The sequence below is a fragment of the Coregonus lavaretus genome (assembly GCF_964263955.1).
Source record: "Coregonus lavaretus genome assembly, chromosome: 22".
Classification (NCBI taxonomy): Eukaryota; Metazoa; Chordata; class Actinopteri; order Salmoniformes; family Salmonidae; genus Coregonus; species Coregonus lavaretus.
In genome coordinates, this window is record NC_140009.1 from 30,458,183 (window position 1) to 30,476,962 (window position 18,780).

General features: G+C 40.5%; 1 protein-coding gene across 2 annotated transcripts in view; it reads right to left on the reverse strand.

Moving 5' to 3' along the window:
• LOC311149432 (complement component receptor 1-like protein) overlaps positions 1-17,367 on the reverse strand; it is a 35,015-nt gene extending 17,648 nt beyond the window's left edge. For both annotated transcript variants that reach the window (XM_084186631.1, XM_084186632.1), the window contains exons 1-9: positions 17,234-17,367; positions 16,875-17,090; positions 8,167-8,352; positions 5,601-5,697; positions 5,031-5,104; positions 4,749-4,931; positions 3,739-3,915; positions 3,365-3,481; positions 225-321 (exon numbers count right to left, since the gene is read on the reverse strand). In XM_084186631.1, coding sequence (XP_084042757.1) covers positions 225-321; positions 3,365-3,481; positions 3,739-3,915; positions 4,749-4,931; positions 5,031-5,104; positions 5,601-5,697; positions 8,167-8,352; positions 16,875-16,953 — 1,010 coding nt within the window. In that variant the 5' untranslated portion in view covers positions 16,954-17,090; positions 17,234-17,367. The remainder of the gene's footprint in view (positions 1-224; positions 322-3,364; positions 3,482-3,738; positions 3,916-4,748; positions 4,932-5,030; positions 5,105-5,600; positions 5,698-8,166; positions 8,353-16,874; positions 17,091-17,233) is intronic.
• Between the last annotated feature and the right edge of the window lie 1,413 nt (positions 17,368-18,780).

Consider the following 18,780-nt stretch of genomic DNA (forward strand, 5'->3'; position numbering starts at 1 on the left):
GCATGGACATTGCCAATAAGGGCTTCCACCATTTTAAAATAGTCAACTACGAGTTGGGAGCCCAATGAAGAAGAATAAAATGGACTACTTTAAAATGTAGCGGTCACAGACGCTATAATGGCACAGACACAAAGATGAGTGCTCTATCTCTATGGTTCAGCCTGATTAGCGAGAGAGAAAGAGAGAGAGAGCAAGAGAGAGGAGGCAAATAGCCTTGCACTGACCCAGTGTCACAGAGAGCAACAGCCTTGGCGCCAAACACAATCCCAGAGAGATGATATTGGCCGTTTATCACTTCTCCTGGGGAGCCACACGACCTTACTGAAACAACCATAAAAGAAAAATAGTCAAGACTTTCATTTATGGAGGAAATGTAGGCTAGCCTGATTTGTTTTGTGCCAACATTCCACTCCTTGCCACGTGTCATATGCCAAACATGACATGCAGTGGCAAGGAATGGAATGTTTGCACAAAACTGGTCCAGATTCCAGGCTAGGCTACTTTTTCTGTGAGTTGTATAGATGGGCAATGAATATATCAAGCTGTGAGTGGGTAAGTAAAAACTGTTTAGTGAAAAGCATGAGCTGGTGCATAACCAAAAGAGTTTGTGGAGGTGCTGACTAACGGCGAGTAAACTGTATGTATAAACTCCCAGTAATGTATTGGGTAAACCACCAACGTTTCGGCATCACTATGCCTTCTTCAGGAATCATGAATGCTTGAACCAGGTTATATAAAACAACCAGTGCAATTAGTACAACCAATGACTAGTGAGGGGTATGTCATAGTAATTAGGGTGCTGAGGATGAAAAAGTTAAACTGTTAAAAGACAATAGTTTACAGCATGTTAAATATATTAGACTATTGTTTTCATCATCATATTACAACATGATTAGATATTCTACATAGTATTAACATCAAAATGCATTTCTATTTCATTTCATATACAGTACCAGTCAAAAGTTTGGACACACCTACTCATTCAAGGGTTTCTCTTTATTTCTACTATTTTCTACTTTATACAATAATAGTGAAGACATCAAAACTATGAAATAACACATATGGAATCATGTAGTAACCAAAAAATATATTTGAGATTCTTCAAAGTAACCACCCTTTGCCTTGTTGACAGCTTTGCACACGCTTGGCATTCTCTCAACCAGCTTCATGTCACCTGGAATGCATTTCAATTAAACAGCTATGCCTTGTTAAAAGTTAATTTGTGGAATTTCTTTCCTTCTTAAAATGTTTGAGCCAATCAGTTGTGTTGTGACAAGGTAGGGGGGGGGGGGGGTATACAGAAGAACAGCTCAATTAAGCAAAGAGAATTGACAGTCTATCATTACATTAAGACATGAAGATCAGTCAATCCAGAACATTTCAAGAACTTTGAACGTTTCTTCAAGTGCAGTAGCAAAAACCATCAAGCGCTATGATGAAACTGGCTCTCATGAGGACCGCCACAGGAAAGGAAGACCCAGAGTTACCGCTACTGCAGAGGATAAATTCATTAGAATAATTGCACTTCAGATTACAGCCCAAATAAATGCTTCACAGAGTTCAAGTAACAAACACATCTCAACATCAACTATTCAGAGGAGACTGCGTGAATCAGGCCTTCATGGTCGAATTTCTGCATAGAAATCACTACTAAAGGACACCATTAAGAAGAAGAGACTTGTTTGGGCCAAAAAACACAAGCAATGGACATTAGACCGGTGGAAATCTGTCCTTTGGTCTGATGAGTCCAAATATAAGATTTTTGGTTCCAACCGCTGTGTCTTTGTGAGACGCAGAGTAGGTGAATGGATGATCTCCGCATGTGTGGTTCCCACCGTGAAGCATGGAGGAGGTGGTGTGATGGTGCTTTGCTGGTGACACTGTCTGTGATTTATTTAGAATTCAAGGCACACTTATCCAGCATGGCTACCACAGCATTCTGCAGCGATACGCCATCCCATCTGGTTTGCGCTTAGTGGAACTATCATTTGTTTTTCCAACAGGACAATGAACCAAAACACACCTCCAGGCTGTGTAAGGGCTAATTGACCAAGGAGAGTGATGGAGTGCTGCATCAGATGACCTGGCCTCCACAATCACCCGACCTCAATCCAATTGAAATGGTTTGGGATGAGTTGGACCTCAGAGTGAAGGAAAAGCAGCCAACAAGTGCTCAGCATGTGGGAACTCCTTCAAAACGGTTGGAAAAGCATTCCAGGTGAAGCTGGTTGAGAGAATGCCAAGAGTGTGCAAAGCTGTCATCAAGCAAAGGGTGGCTATTTGAAGAATCTCAAATATAAAATATATTTTGATTTGTTTAACACTTTTTTGGTTGCTACATGATTCCATGTTATTTCATAGTTTTGATGTCTTCACTATTATTCTACAATGTATAAAATAGTAAAAATAAAGAAACACCCTTGAATGAGTAGGTGTGTCCAAACTTTTAACTGTAGAGATAGATAGATAGATAGATATAGAAAAGTAACTCTAGTTTTATCACGAGTGTGTGTGTGAGTGAGTGAGAAGGGCTGGGAATTGTCAGGAACCTCACAATATGATATTATCGCGATACTTAGGTGCCGATATGATATGCATTGCGATTCTCAAGATTCTATACGTATTACGATTAGATACTGTGATTTTATTGCTATTCGATGTTCCAAACATATTGCTCACAATATGTCTGCTGCAGAGGGTCAAGAGAGAGCCATGAGAAAACTAATTTTGATCAGTCATGGAAATAAAAGTGCTGAAAACAAATTTGCTCCCATTTAAAAAGATGGAGAACAAGCTATGAAGGAAAAATACTGGAGTTTAGTACAGTTCACTCATTACTCACGATTCATTCAGGATTATCCATATAATCAAGGTAGCATCCACATTCATGTACAAGTGTATAGAAACATTATATTCTTATTTACAATAAAAAAGTGACTCCAAAATGACACAATACATTGTTTACCATTCATTTCTATTGGGCACAAAATAATCTGAAACACAACCAAAACAAAACAGCAAATGCATCCAACAAATGAGTCACAAGCTTGATGTAGTCATTGCGTGCTATGAATATGGGACCAAATACTTTACTTTTTACTATTTTAATATACCTATAAGTTAATTTGTCCCAATACTTTTGGTCCCCTAAAATGGGGGGGACTATGTACAAAAAGTGCTCTAATTTCTAAACGGTTCACCCAATTTGGATGGAAATACCATCAAATTAAAGCTGACAGTCTGCACTTTAACCTCATAGTCATTGTATAATTTCAACAACAAAAATGTTCACTGTCCCAATACTTTTGTAGCTCACTGTAAATTAGATTAGGATTGTGCCAAGCAGTATCAAAATGGACTCTACCTTGGTTTGTGGTTTTCTTTGTAGTAGTAGCTGTAGTAGTATCTGTAGTAGTAGTAGTAGTAGTAGTAGTAGTAGTAGTAGTAGTAGTAGTAGGGGGCTTTGTTGTAGTCGGAAGGGCTGTAAAGGCATGCAATGCAATTAGGCCAATAATTTTAATTGTCCAGTCTGTCACATCAATTTACTGTTGTTATCCCTCTACATACCATATTGTCTTATCAAAATAGTCTCAATATGTTTACATTAGATCATTTCAATTCAAAAAGTAAGTTTGCTGACACATTGGTCTTCTGGTCCTAAACCCCAAATGACGCGCAAAATATCTGATCTAAAATATAGGCTAAAGTGTGTTAAATAAACACTGAAACAAGTCTTACCTTTGCATATGGGATCAGGAGCTGACCAGCCTTCTATTTCACAGGTCAAACTGGCCATTCCCTCCATCTTATATCCATCTTTGCACTTATACGTCACAAAAGACTTGTGCGTGTAGGGGGGTAGACGACCTTCAGTCCTAACGCCATTCTCAACAAAAGGAGTAGGACATGAAACCTCTACAGATGTAAACAAAGAGAGATGTTCATTAGCTACTGTGAAGTAAACAAGGTGGCCCAAGTCTCTTAATTATTGGTTTTAGGCTACTTGAAGCAATATCACAATGTTGTTATAACCACCTATTTATGTACATCATGCAACTTATCATGATCTATTCAATAAATAGGCTAGATTTTTTATAACCCACTTCCCCTGAACTCAATGTTGCATCATGGTCTTTAGCGTATAGTACACATTAGGGTGTACACTTTTCAGACCGCTCCCTAGGCTGTCTCTTGGAAATCTGTGCTATCTTATCAGGCTGGATACTGTGATATTTATACACTTATTTTATCATCTGGACCGTGACCTTGCTCATGATTGTGTAGTGGACAGGGTTGGGTAGGTTCGTTTCTAAATGTAATCCGTTAAAGTTATCTGTCCAAAATTGTAATCAGTTACATAACCTTTGGATTACCCAAACGCAGTAATGTAATCTGATTACTTTCCCCTTAAGAGGCATTAGAAGTAGACAAAAATGATCCATCAAACGAATTTCATTTGTCATCATAGTGGTCTCTGACTTGTGGTCAGACTCCCTCAGGTGGAACAAACTTAAAATGTATGCCGTTTTTCAATGCTGAATTGAATGTCATTGAGAAAACAGAAACATGTCGAATCGTTTCTGAATTTAAAAGTAATCCAAGAAGTAGTTTTTCAAAAGTATCTGTAATCTGATTACAATATTTTACCAGTGTGAGCAGTTCATACGAAGAGTTAAATGTTTCATCAACAACCATAATTATGACTGTTTAAAACAAAGAAGGGGAAAAAAGGCAAGCTTCCAACGTACTTTTACACTCAGGTGGAGCTGGCTGGAATTCTCCGTCCTTGTCACAGGCTATGGATCTAGTTCCAACCAGAGTGTAATCATTCTCACAGCTATATTCCACAACACTTCCATAGCTGTACTCATCTTCAGGTGGGATAACAGGTCCACCGTTGACAATGGTGGGGGGCTTTCCACACTTCACCACTGCAGAGTAGAGTTATGAACAGTTTTGATCTAGACATAAGCATAGAACTGTTGAAGTTATTGTTATTTTCACTTGACATGCTCCTTCAGATGACTAACCTTCACATACAGGAACTCTGCCATCCCAGCCTCCGACCAAACAGTTCCTTACACCGCTGCCCACAAGCGTATAGCTGAAAAAGAGAAAGATTAGACAGTATTTGGACCATTGCTTTTAGGATAGCAAGGGTTACAACAGAGACAGCTCTGATCTTAATCAAGACAGTAAAAGAAGATCATAGGCTAAACATTACAAACATTTCCTTTAGCATTTAGGGAGGGGAAGTTTGGAAATCACAAAATTAGGCCTACAAAATGGACAGCATTGTGAAATATGACAGTTGACATGTTAACGCACTAAGTTCAGCCCATAGAGATAAACTCATCATGGATATAACCAGTTTCAGCATGGACATTGCCAATAAGGACTTCCACCATTTTAAAATAGTCAACTACGAGTTCGGAGCCCAATGAAGAAGAATAAAATGGACTACTTTAAAATGTAGCGGTCACAGACGCTATAATGGCACAGACACAAAGATGAGTGCTCTATCTCTATGGTTCAGCCTGATTAGCGAGAGAGAAAGAGAGAGAGAGCAAGAGAGAGGAGGCAAATAGCCTTGCACTGACCCAGTGTCACAGAGAGCAACAGCCTTGGCGCCAAACACAATCCCAGAGAGATGATATTGGCCGTTTATCACTTCTCCTGGGGAGCCACATGACCTTACTGAAACAACCATAAAAGAAAAATAGTCAAGACTTTCATTTATGGAGGAAATGTAGGCTAGCCTGATCTGTTTTGTGCCAACATTCCACTCCTTGCCACGTGTCATATGCCAAACATGACATGCAGTGGCAAGGAATGGAATGTTTGCACAAAACTGGTCCAGATTCCAGGCTAGGCTACTTTTTCTGTGAGTTGTATAGATGGGCAATGAATATATCAAGCTGTGAGTGGGTAAGTAAAAACTGTTTAGTGAAAAGCATGAGCTGGTGCATAACCAAAAGAGTTTGTGGAGGTGCTGACTAACGGCGAGTAAACTGTATGTATAAACTCCCAGTAATGTATTGGGTAAACCACCAACGTTTCGGCATCACTATGCCTTCTTCAGGAATCATGAATGCTTGAACCAGGTTATATAAAACAACCAGTGCAATTAGTACAACCAATGACTAGTGAGGGGTATGTCATAGTAATTAGGGTGCTGAGGATGAAAAAGTTAAACTGTTAAAAGACAATAGTTTACAGCATGTTAAATATATTAGACTATTGTTTTCATCATCATATTACAACATGATTAGATATTCTACATAGTATTAACATCAAAATGCATTTCTATTTCATTTCATATACAGTACCAGTCAAAAGTTTGGACACACCTACTCATTCAAGGGTTTCTCTTTATTTCTACTATTTTCTACTTTATACAATAATAGTGAAGACATCAAAACTATGAAATAACACATATGGAATCATGTAGTAACCAAAAAATATATTTGAGATTCTTCAAAGTAGCCACCCTTTGCCTTGTTGACAGCTTTGCACACTCTTGGCATTCTCTCAACCAGCTTCATGTCACCTGGAATGCATTTCAATTAAACAGCTGTGCCTTGTTAAAAGTTAATTTGTGGAATTTCTTTCCTTCTTAAAATGTTTGAGCCAATCAGTTGTGTTGTGACAAGGTAGGGGGGGGGGGGGGTATACAGAAGAACAGCTCAATTAAGCAAAGAGAATTGACAGTCTATCATTACATTAAGACATGAAGATCAGTCAATCCAGAACATTTCAAGAACTTTGAACGTTTCTTCAAGTGCAGTAGCAAAAACCATCAAGCGCTATGATGAAACTGGCTCTCATGAGGACCGCCACAGGAAAGGAAGACCCAGAGTTACCGCTGCTGCAGAGGATAAATTCATTAGAATAATTGCACTTCAGATTACAGCCCAAATAAATGCTTCACAGAGTTCAAGTAACAAACACATCTCAACATCAACTATTCAGAGGAGACTGCGTGAATCAGGCCTTCATGGTCGAATTTCTGCAAAGAAATCACTGCTAAAGGACACCATTAAGAAGAAGAGACTTGTTTGGGCCAAAAAACACAAGCAATGGACATTAGACCGGTGGAAATCTGTCCTTTGGTCTGATGAGTCCAAATATAAGATTTTTGGTTCCAACCGCTGTGTCTTTGTGAGACGCAGAGTAGGTGAATGGATGATCTCCGCATGTGTGGTTCCCACCGTGAAGCATGGAGGAGGTGGTGTGATGGTGCTTTGCTGGTGACACTGTCTGTGATTTATTTAGAATTCAAGGCACACTTATCCAGCATGGCTACCACAGCATTCTGCAGCGATACGCCATCCCATCTGGTTTGCGCTTAGTGGAACTATCATTTGTTTTTCCAACAGGACAATGAACCAAAACACACCTCCAGGCTGTGTAAGGGCTAATTGACCAAGGAGAGTGATGGAGTGCTGCATCAGATGACCTGGCCTCCACAATCACCCGACCTCAACCCAATTGAAATGGTTTGGGATGAGTTGGACCTCAGAGTGAAGGAAAAGCAGCCAACAAGTGCTCAGCATGTGGGAAGGAAAAGCATTCCAGGTGAAGCTGGTTGAGAGAATGCCAAGAGTGTGCAAAGCTGTCATCAAGGCAAAGGGTGGCTACTTTGAAGAATCTCAAATATATTTTGATCTGTTTAACACTTTTTCTTTTCCACATCACTAATTACTATGACACACCTGTCATTGGTTGCACTAATTGCACTGTTTGTCTATATAGAACTTGAGGTGCGTTCAGTTCGTGTGAACAGTTGCTACATTGCGGATCGGTTTGTACTGAACAACACGAAGCAATGACTGACGTATTTAAAAAGGGCAGTGGCCGTGCTGACAAGTCTCCCCAACCCAACCCCTCCACGTTTTTCAACTGGTCGTTCAGTACAGCACCGTTTCCGTTTAATTGAACGTTCCAGAACGTAAAGATGTACTGAATGCAGCCCTGGTTCAAGCATTCATGATATTACCCTGAAGAAGGCACAGTGATCCCGAAACATTGGTGGTTTACCCAATAAATTACTGGGAGCTTATATAGAGTGTGCAACTATTTATTTGTATAACTAAAAACTGTTAACATTTACAAGAATATGTTCTAACTTTTTAGCACAATAACAAATACAATTATTGGAATTACATTCGCATGTCAGTTTCACTTTACTCCACACGCCAGATGTACAGGTGACTGATCGAGACCCTCCTGCACTGACATATCCAAATGCACACTGAAAATGTGTTTCAGTTCCATCTGCAAATGTCTCTTGAGTTGATGTCAAAACCATGTTTGACCCTTCTAATGTCATGGGTTTGGAGCAGTCTTGAGCTGAAAGCAAAGGAGACAAAATTGAATGACCAAGGAGGACAAATACTGGAGACAACACCTTCAACCCACATTGTCTCACGTCAGATGGCGTCATTCTAACGTGACACGCAATTGCCAGGAGCCATCTGTCTAACTAAACGTGGAACTCATGGTGCTTTCAAGACATTTTACATTTTAGTCATTTAGCAGATGCTCTTATCCAGAGCAACTTACAGTTAGTGAGTGCATACATTATTTTATTTTTCATACTGGCCCCCCGTGGGAAGCGAACCCGCAACCCTGGTGTTGCAAACGCCATGCTCTACCAACTGAGCTACATCCCTGCCGGCCATTCCCTCCCCTACCCTGAACGACGCTGGGCCAATTGTGCGCCGCCCCATGGGTCTCCCAGTCACGGCCGGCTACGACAGAGCCTGGATTCCAACCAGGATCTCTAGTGGCACAGCTAGCACTGCGATGCAGTGCCTTAGACCACTGTGCCACTCGGGAGGCAAACAACTCAGAAACTCAGAGGGTTAACATTTACGTGGGTTTCCAAGGTGAAAATGTTCGAGTTTCGAGCCATCTTGAAAGCTCCTCTTGCCCCATCTCTTAAATCGAGATTTTGCTCCTCCGCCTAACACTAGTTCTTAGTTCTGAAAATCACGCAGCTATGACGCACTGGTTACCAGAGACGGAAGTGGAAGCGAGACACCCCACTCGCTGTTTTTCTCTGGTTCAATGAAAGTCAATGAACTAAGTAGACCAGACTCAGCTACTATTGTATTGGTGTCTATAGGAGACCCACCCCTTCAAGTAGACTAGAAAAAAAAAATCATGGAAAACTGCCTGAGTGAACTCTTAATTTATCCACCATCTTTACTGGCTCCTACGGAAAGACATGCTTGATCAGCTCCTCTTGCCCCAGCTAGCAGCCATTACGGTAGCTTGTTTGCCAGCTTGTTGATGAAGTTGTAGGGCACTAAAGTTACGGGACTGTTCTAAGAAATCATCATATATCTGACTGACAGCTGGCACTGTCTCGCTACTTTGTAACATCACGAGTATTGCATCGTAGGCTACAACAGAAGTTACTCATTATAATTTTTTTACCAAAAATTGATTTCTATTTTCTCATTGAAAAGCGTTTCTTGTTCTCTTGGCCATCGTTAAGATTTTAAACTATACTGAACAAAAATATAAAACGCAACGTGCAACAATTTCAACGGTTTTACTAGGTTACAGTTCATATAAGGAAATCAGTCAAATGAAATAAATTAATTAGGCCCTAATCTATGGATTTCACATGACTGGGCAGGGGTTGCCCACCCACTGATTGGCAGGGTCGCCCAGCCAATCAGAATACATTTTTCCCCACAAAAGGGCTAAATTACAGACAGAAATACTCATCAGTTTCATCTGCTGTCCGGATGGCTGGTCTCAGACGATCCCGCAGGTGAAGAAGCCGGATGTGGCGGTCCTGGGCTGGCGTGATTACACAAGGTCTGCGGTTGTGAGGCCGGTTGGACGTACTGCCAAATTCTCTAAAATGACTTTGGAGGCGGCTTATGGTACAGAAATTAACATTAAATTCTCTATCAACAGCTCTGGTGGACATTCATGCAGTCAGCATGCGAATTGTGGCATTGTGTTGTGTGACAAAACTGCACATGTTAAAGTGTCCTTTTATTGGCCCCAGCACAAGGTACACCTGTGTAATGATCATGCTGTTTAATCAGCATCTTGATATGCCACACCTGTCAGGTGGATGGATTATCTTGGCAAAGGAGAAATGGTCATTAACAGGAATGTAAACAAATTTGTGCACAAAACTTGCGATAAATAAGCTTTTTGTGCATATGGAACATTTCTGGGATATTTTATTTCAGCTCATGAAACATGTGACCAACACTTTACATCACACGTGTCAAACTCATTCCACGGAGGGCCGAGTGTCTGCGGGTTTTCACTCCTCCCTAGTATTTGATTGATTAATTAAAGGTCAGTAATTAGTAAAGAACTCCCCTCACCTGATTGTCTAGGTCTTAATTGAAAGGAAAAACCAAAAACCTGCAGACACTAGGCCCTCCATGGAATGAGTTTGACACCCCTGCTTTACATGTTGCGTTTATATTTTTGTTCAGTATATTTCAATTGAATGATTTCATTATATGAACTGTAACTCAGTAACATCGTTTAAATTGTTGCATGTTGCGTTTATATTTTTGTTCAGTATAAATAGGTAGCCTAGTATGGAACGCTGTTTGGGTCTTTGCGTGTCAAAAAAGATACACGTCAAATAACACAATTTGACGCGTCAAATAATAAAATTATATTATAGAATGTTGTGTGTGCTGAATTTGCATATGCAAGCCAAGCGCCACCACTACGATCATTAGCACTGTCAAAGCAGTACAAAAAAACAGTCTGTAAACAAGCACACACCGGCCACCAACAATGTGTTTATAATAGCGCGTTGGTAATAATGCATTATTTCTTCGACCGAATGGAAAACGTCTGTGTGAGCATTTGAAATAAGAGCAGGATCAAAAATGTTTGCAAATATCTTTGATACAGATGTTATTAGCAACTTCTGGGGTAGCTAGCTAGCTTTAGCTTGGTAACGTTACTTAGCTAGCACCAATGCAACTAACGTTAGCCTGAAAATAATAACCAATAGAAACTGCAGTCATTTTCAATATTCTTAGCAATGATTTAGGAATCCATGTGAGTAAGTATTAACTAGGTAGCCACTTGAACGTGAACATCGGTTCATGATAATAACTAGCTAGCCAGATAATTAACCCTGTTGCCCAAAGCTAACGTTATAAATAGCAAGTCAACTTAATCTGGCTGGTGAGGCTTGACACAGGACCGGGTTATGTGATGTGAAAATAGCCACAATAGTGGAATTTGCGGTTTGCCTTCAAAATAAAAGTACCTCTTTGAAAGTGACACAGAAGGTTACAATTGGTGAAATCATGCAATCTTTAGACTAGATCATGTTAAACAAGGTTGGAATGTGGAGCAATGAAATAGGGTATCAGTCTACTCGGTGACACCCATAGAACACAACTGTGAAGAGTTTATGCAAATATTTGTGTTGTAGCTCTTATCATGTGACTGTGTGAAATCACCTCCGCAGTCAGCCTATTGTGCATATTGACATTCATATTGCACTGTACAGCCTTACCTAAGGATTGGGGATCAATTAAATGGGGTGTCAGTCTACTCAGTACCAAGAGCTTTTTTCTCCGATGTCCTCCTCAGCGTTATCACTCCAAAACATCCAGGTTGTATTGTTTTTCCTTTGGAATAGTGTTCAATACACATAGTAGGGTGACTAGTACAATAAATGTGGCTCAATTCAGAGTGGTTTCAGAGTCCCGCAATAAGAGCTACGACGCTAATGTCTTCTGGGTGTCACTGAGTAGACTGATACCCCATGTCATTGATCCATAATCCATAGGTAAGGCTGTACAGTGAAATAAATATGCCCCCAATGCAATTCTAAAGTATAATACATCCAGTGTGATTAACAGATTTGTCAAATTAAGAAAATATTTTATTTTGTTGAATTTCTATAACAATCCAACCTCGTTTAGCATGATCCATGGCATAATTCCACAATTTGTATTCATTTGCGTCACTGTCAATGACGGGGCTGCAGGTAGCTTAGTGGTTAAGTCGCTCTGGATAAGAGCGTCTGCTAAATGACTAAAATGTCAATGTAAAAAATACTATTATTTTGAAGGCTAACCGCAAATTCCGCTATTGTGGCTAATCCTTATTGTGGCTAGCTTCACATAGGTGGGTCCGACCACCATTAACCAAATAGGAACAGTTTGATAAATTAGGTGTATTTTAGATGATGACACCTAGCTAGATAGTTAGCCAGGTAACTATAGCTACTGAAACAGATTAGGTCGTTTTCCTATGTTTTTGGGGAAGAACATTTTTTCCATCCATCAGCTAACGTTAGCTAGCTTTTTTTATGACCAGCACTGTCCAGAGTTTAGGGAAGGGCAGGTGCGCGAGACAAAACTTTACCAGAATCATAGCTTACGTATCGATGAGTCGTTGTGACATATGAAATACGAGTGATTGTATAATCAATGTGTAATAACTACGTTAAACATGTTTGAACAAAACGGCGTTCCATAGCCTAGCCTACAAAACTAAAACAATCCATATGTTCAAATCAAAAGGCCTGATTTACATGACATCAATAACGCAGCCGCATCCCCGGTCCCCGGTGCCGACACATTCAGAAATCAAGATGGTTTAGTAATTATATAATTATTTAATTTATGGATCAAGCCTTAGCAGTCATTCTGATCTCGGTCCCAATGACCAGTGCTTTAGTTTATTATGTTGCTACTGTCCAGTGGTTCTGAAAGTGCGATGCACGGACTGTCCACGTTTTTCTGTGCAATAGTCTTTTGATTTGAACATTCGAAAAGTTGTGGTGCGTGTACTAGACTATTTGATTGAATTTATATACAGTGCATTTGGAAAGTATTCAGACACATCCCTTTTTCCACATGTTGTTACATTACAGCCTTATTCTAAAATGTATTGAATAAAAAAAAATCCTCATCTACATACAATACCCCATAATGACAAAGCAAAAACAGGTTTTTAGATTTATTTGCAAATGTATTTAAAACAATTAAAAAATAGACCTTATTTACATAAGTATTCAGACCCTTTGCTATGAGACTCGAAATTGAGCTCAGGTGCACCCTGTTTCCATTGATAATCCTTGAGATGTTTCTACAACTTGATTGGAGTCCACCTGTGGTAAATTCAATTGATTGGACATGATTTGGAAAGGCACACACCTGTCTATATAAGGTCCCACAGTTGACAGTGCATGTCAGAGCAAAATCAAGCCATGAGGTCGAAGGAATTCTGAGACAGATTGTGTCGAGGCACAGATCTGGGGAAGGGTACCAAAACATTTCTGCAGCATTGAAGGTCCCCTAGAACACAGTGGCCGCCATCATTCTTAAATGGAAGATAAGAAGACTCTTCCTAGAGCTGGCCGCCCGGCCAAACTGAGCAAACTGGGGAGAAGGGCCTTGGTCAGGGAGGTGACTTAGAACCCGATGGTCACTCTGACAGAGCTCCAGAGTTCCTCTTCCAGAAGGACAACCATCTCTGCAGCACTCCACCAATCAGGCCTTTATGGTAGAGTGGCCAGACGGAAGCCACTCCTCAGTAAAAGGCACATGACAGCCCGCTTGGAGTTTGCCAAAAGGCACCTAAAGGACTCTCAGACCATGAGAAACAATATTCTCTGGTCTGATGAAACCAAGATTGAACACTTTGGCCTGAATGCCAAGTGTCACATCTGGAGGAAACCTGGCACCATCCCTACGGTGAAGCATGGTGGTGGCAGCATCATGCTGTGGGGATGTTTTTCAGCAGCAGTGACTGGGAGACTAGTCAGGATCGAGGGAAAGTTGAACGGAGCAAAGTACAGAGAGATCCTTGATGAAAACCTGCTCCAGAGCGCTCAGGACCTCTGACTGGGGCGAAGTTTCACCTTCCAACAGGACAATGACCCTAATCACACAGCCAAGACAACACAGGAGTGGCTTCGAGACAAGTCTCTGAATGTCCTTGAGGGGCCCAGCCAGAGCCCGGACTTGAACCCAATCGAACATCTCTGGAGAGACCTGAAAATAGCTGTGCAGTGACACTCCCCATCCAACCTGACAGACTGTTACGGATACAGGTATCCTGTTTGTGTTTTTCCTCTCCTTCTGCCCTAATCACAGGTGTCCTTTATGTTCCTGATTGGTGGTCGTTGGGGTGTCCCACCTGTCCGACATCCGTTTGGCTGTATAGATGATTTTCAAGTACATATGTTGTAGAATTAAACACCTATATGCCTTAAAATGTTTATGGATTGAGAACCAGTTGAAGGGTTAATACAGAGCAGAGACATGTATGTGTTTTTCATAAACTCCCTGCAGCTGGTCTGGGTATGTCAATGACATGTGATGGAGATACAACTCCTCGTGATGGCTGTGTGGAGATTGGAGTAACAATGGAACTAGTGTTATCATTTGTTTGTGCTTATGACCTTATGACCTGACACATGGCCACATGCACATAATCTCAAGGGCCAGGGAGGATGGTAAATGATAAATGCTTAAATGTATATGGTTGAGAAAGGGTTATGGATGTTTAAACCATGTTTAAGTATTAATTGATATGTTTTATAATGTGTTATGAAATGATAAAGGTAAAACAGAATGAACATGATTGATACTTTGTACTCCAGATGCATGCCTGGATAGTGAATATAGTCAATACAGAGTGTGATTGTTCTTTAACGTACGTATGTACATAATTTTTTGAGTCATGCCACTAATAAGATACAGAGGCCCCACTTAGAGAAGCGCAAGTAGCCCTCGTGAGTAGCCAACATGTGATACTGAAAGATGTTATTCATTCACATAGGGAGGAGTAACTATCAGTTGTATCAGTGTGACTGTATAAAAGGAGCGCTCCGGTTCAGGGCAAGCAGTTGTTGCTCCATGGAGCAAGCTCGGCTTTGTTATGCAAATAATAAAAAAGTCTAAATTCACAAGTTCCAGTGTCTTGAGAAATATTTTTAAGTTGACTACTTTTTGAGTCAAATATTTCTACGACAGCTGCTGATTGCTGAGGTGGACCAATCAGTGGACATTCCTCTGTATTGCACCACCTGTTTCTGGTTTTTCACTTACACATCCCATTGTTTTAAAAGCCAGTCAGTTGTGTTTGTAGAGAGAGACTATTTTCTGTATGTGAGTATGGATACCGTGGTGTCCTGTGTACTCACTCATTTGCTGGTTACTCTGTTTGGTAACTTTGTTGTGTGTTTCTGGGAAAGGGGGATTTATGCAAGTTGCCCTTGGGCATACATTACCCGTAGGAAGAAAATTGTCTAAAAACATTAGTTAGATCTGAGCGGACCACCCACTGTAATTTTTGTATGGTTAGCAGTAGCTTAGCGGTTCTTGAGGCAGGCTAGATTAGTTTAGTTTTTTTTACACTATTGTTTCATTTCTTGGGTCCTGCTCAGCCCTTTTTCCCAAACCTTTACCGTGTGTTCAAAATAAACATTTTATGTTTGACGGTAGCTTATGGTTGTCGGTGTATTTTTTGTTCTCACTGTTTCCATGTCACGATTCTAATTTGCATGAATTATGTTACGGGTCTCTTGTCCATCCACCCTAGACGTTTAAAGCCACGGGGTTCGTAACACAGAGCTTGAGAGGATCTGCAGAGAAGAATGGGAGAAACTCCCCAAGTACAGGTATGCCAAGCTTATAGTGTCATCCCCAAGAAGACTTGAGGCTGAATCGCTGCCAAAGGTGCTTCAACAAAGTACTGAGTAAAGGGTCTGAATACTTATGTAAATGTTATATTTCCGGGTTTTTTTTATACATTTGCACAAATTTCTAAAAATCTGTTTTCGCTTTGTCATTATAATAATAATAATAATAATAATATGCCATTTAGCAGACGCTTTTATCCAAAGCGACTTACAGTCATGCGTGCATACATTTTTGTGTATGGGTGGTCCCGGGGATCGAACCCACTACCTTGGCGTTACTAGCGCCGTGCTCTACCAGCTGAGCTACAGAGGACCACATGGGGTATTGTGTGTAGATTGAGGGGAAAAAACTATTGTATCAATTTTAGAATAAGGCTGTAATGTAACAAAATGTGGAAAAGTCAAGGGGTCTGAATACTTTCGAATGCACTGTCCATGTAGCCTACCTGGACACAGCCTCCCCACATTTCCTACTCCAATAGCATGAAGCCACAGGCCTCTTCTCACAGGCTCTATTTCCCTACATGGGAGCATTGCTAACCTTGTGTCGGGATTTTTGACCTGGCCCCTTGTACACTGAACACTGCAGCTTTTCGACATGTTGTTATTTCTGTATAACAAAATTAATAAAACAATTAACGAAGTTGCCGCTTTTACAATGGGGGTCAATAGGAAAGAATGTTGTTTTCCCCAATTTGTGCATGGTCGAGGGGAATTCCTTATTAGGTGAATACAGACTGGAGCTATCCCCGATAATTCGTAGGCGATGTCATGGCGACGTTGGCTAGCTAAGCTCATGCGTAGAAACACGTCATCGGGTCTAACGTTCGTCTTGCGCCGAATTCCGCATGTGCAGACCGTAAAATCAAAGGCACTCCTTCCATATAAAGTTGTTTTTTTTGTGTCAGTTTGTCACTTTCACGAGGTTAGAGTAATAACATGTTCAATTACTTCAGATGTTGTCTCGAATTTAGGTTGTGCCTTTTAGATTTCGAGAACTTTTACAACTAATTTAGAATTTTTCATTTCTCTCTGACTTCTCAAACCCCAAAAACCCTGACCTGGTCTGTTTGGCAAGCGTTCCCGGAAGTCTCGCTGTTACGCCTCTGGGTTTAGAAACTCTGTGGTATAAATTTCAAACAGTTTCAGAACAATGACTAAAAACATATACGCATAGAAATAACATTATGTTTCTAGTTGACCCTACCTTGAACAGTGAGAACCATGAAGGCAAGGTTTACCATCCATATTGTCAAGGACCAACATACGTCTTTAGAGGGCTGCATGACGTCTTCGTTTCCCGTAACGAGCAGCAGCACACGATTTCCTGGATTTGTTGGTTTGCTTGTTATTCTGTACTGTAAGGTTTTTATCCCCACCTATACGGATGAACTTTTCTCAATATCCACTTGTCGTAATCACACTGTGTTGACAAGGAAATACAGACACAACTAAGTTAGCTTGTACTGGAGCCTGCTAGCTACAGTGTTTGCGTACATCGCACTTTCTTCTATAACAATTTTCAAGAATGATCAGTTATGGTATTTGGAAAACTCGTAGTCTTACCTTATTGTTCAAATAGTCTGTAGCTACGCTTCAACTGGCAACTCTGTCTGCCTGGCTAGCAATAGCAAATTGAAGTTTGTTTTGCTCATTTCCTGGAGGGCGGCGCACTTCCTAAATGTGAAGCTAGCCACAATAAGGATTTGCCACAATAGTGGAATTTGCGGTTTGCTTTCAAAATAAAGGTTCCCCATTTAAACAAATCCAAACAGATACAAATGATGGAATAATGCCATATTTGGACTAGATAATGCTAAACAAGGTTGTAATGTTACATAACTTAAAAATAAATACAATAATTAATTAATTGTACAATAAATGTAAAAAACGGTTGAAATCCCACTCTGGATGTATTAGATCAGGGGTCTCCATTTGTCTATAACTCTTTGTGTGCCAGTTGATGTGATAACCATCTTGTGGGTTGACAGAAATACTTTCCCCAAAAACTTCTCAATTAAACGTTAACTGCAAAGTAGGCTTACATGGCAGAAGTAGTGTATATCATGAGTAAGTATGTTATTTGTATCTGTTATTTGCTAACTTTGCCATGAAATGAGCAACAGTAGCACAGAACCATTGCTACCAGCACATTCAATGGCACATTCCTCACTAGCTAGATATCCAATTATTTTTATTTATTTTATTTATTTCACCTTTATTTAACCAGGTAAGCCAGTTGAGAACAAGTTCTCATTTACAACTGCGACCTGGTCAAGATAAAGCAAAGCAGTGCGATAAAAACAACAACACAGAGTTAAATATGGGGTAAAACAAAACATAAAGTCAAAAATATAACAGAAAATATATATATAGTGTGTGCAAATGTAGCAAGTTATGGAGGTAAAGCAATAAATAGGCCATAGTGCAAAATAATTACAATTGGTATTTACACTGGAATGATCGATGTGCAAGAGATTATGTGTAAATAGAGATACTGGGGTGCAAATGAGCAAAATAAATAACAATATGGGGATGAGGTAGTTGGGTGGGCTAATTTCAGATGGGCTGTGTACAGGTGCAGTGATCGGTAAGGTGCTCTGACAACTGATGCTTAAAGTTAGTGAGGAGATAAGAGTCTCCAGCTTCAGAGATTTTTGCAGTTTGTTCCAGTCATTGGCAGCAGAGAACTGGAAGGAATGGCGGCCAAAGGAGGTGTTGGCTTTGGGGATGACCAGTGAGATATACCTGCTGGAGCGCGTTCTACGAGTGGGTGTTGCTATGGTGACCAATGAGCTAAGATAAGGCAGGGATTTGCCTAGCAGTGATTTATAGATGGCCTGGAGCCAGTGGGTTTGGCGACAAATATGTAGTGAGGACCAGCCAACAAGAGCGTATAGGTCACAGTGGTGGGTAGTATATGGGGCTTTGGTGACAAAACGGATGGCACTGTGATAGACTACATCCAATTTGCTGAGTAGAGTGTTGGAGGCTATTTTGTAAATTACATCGCCGAAGTCAAGGATCGGTAGGATAGTCAGTTTTACGAGGGCATGTTTGGCAGCATGAGTGAAGGAGACTTTGTTGCAAAATAGGAAGCCAATTCTAGATTT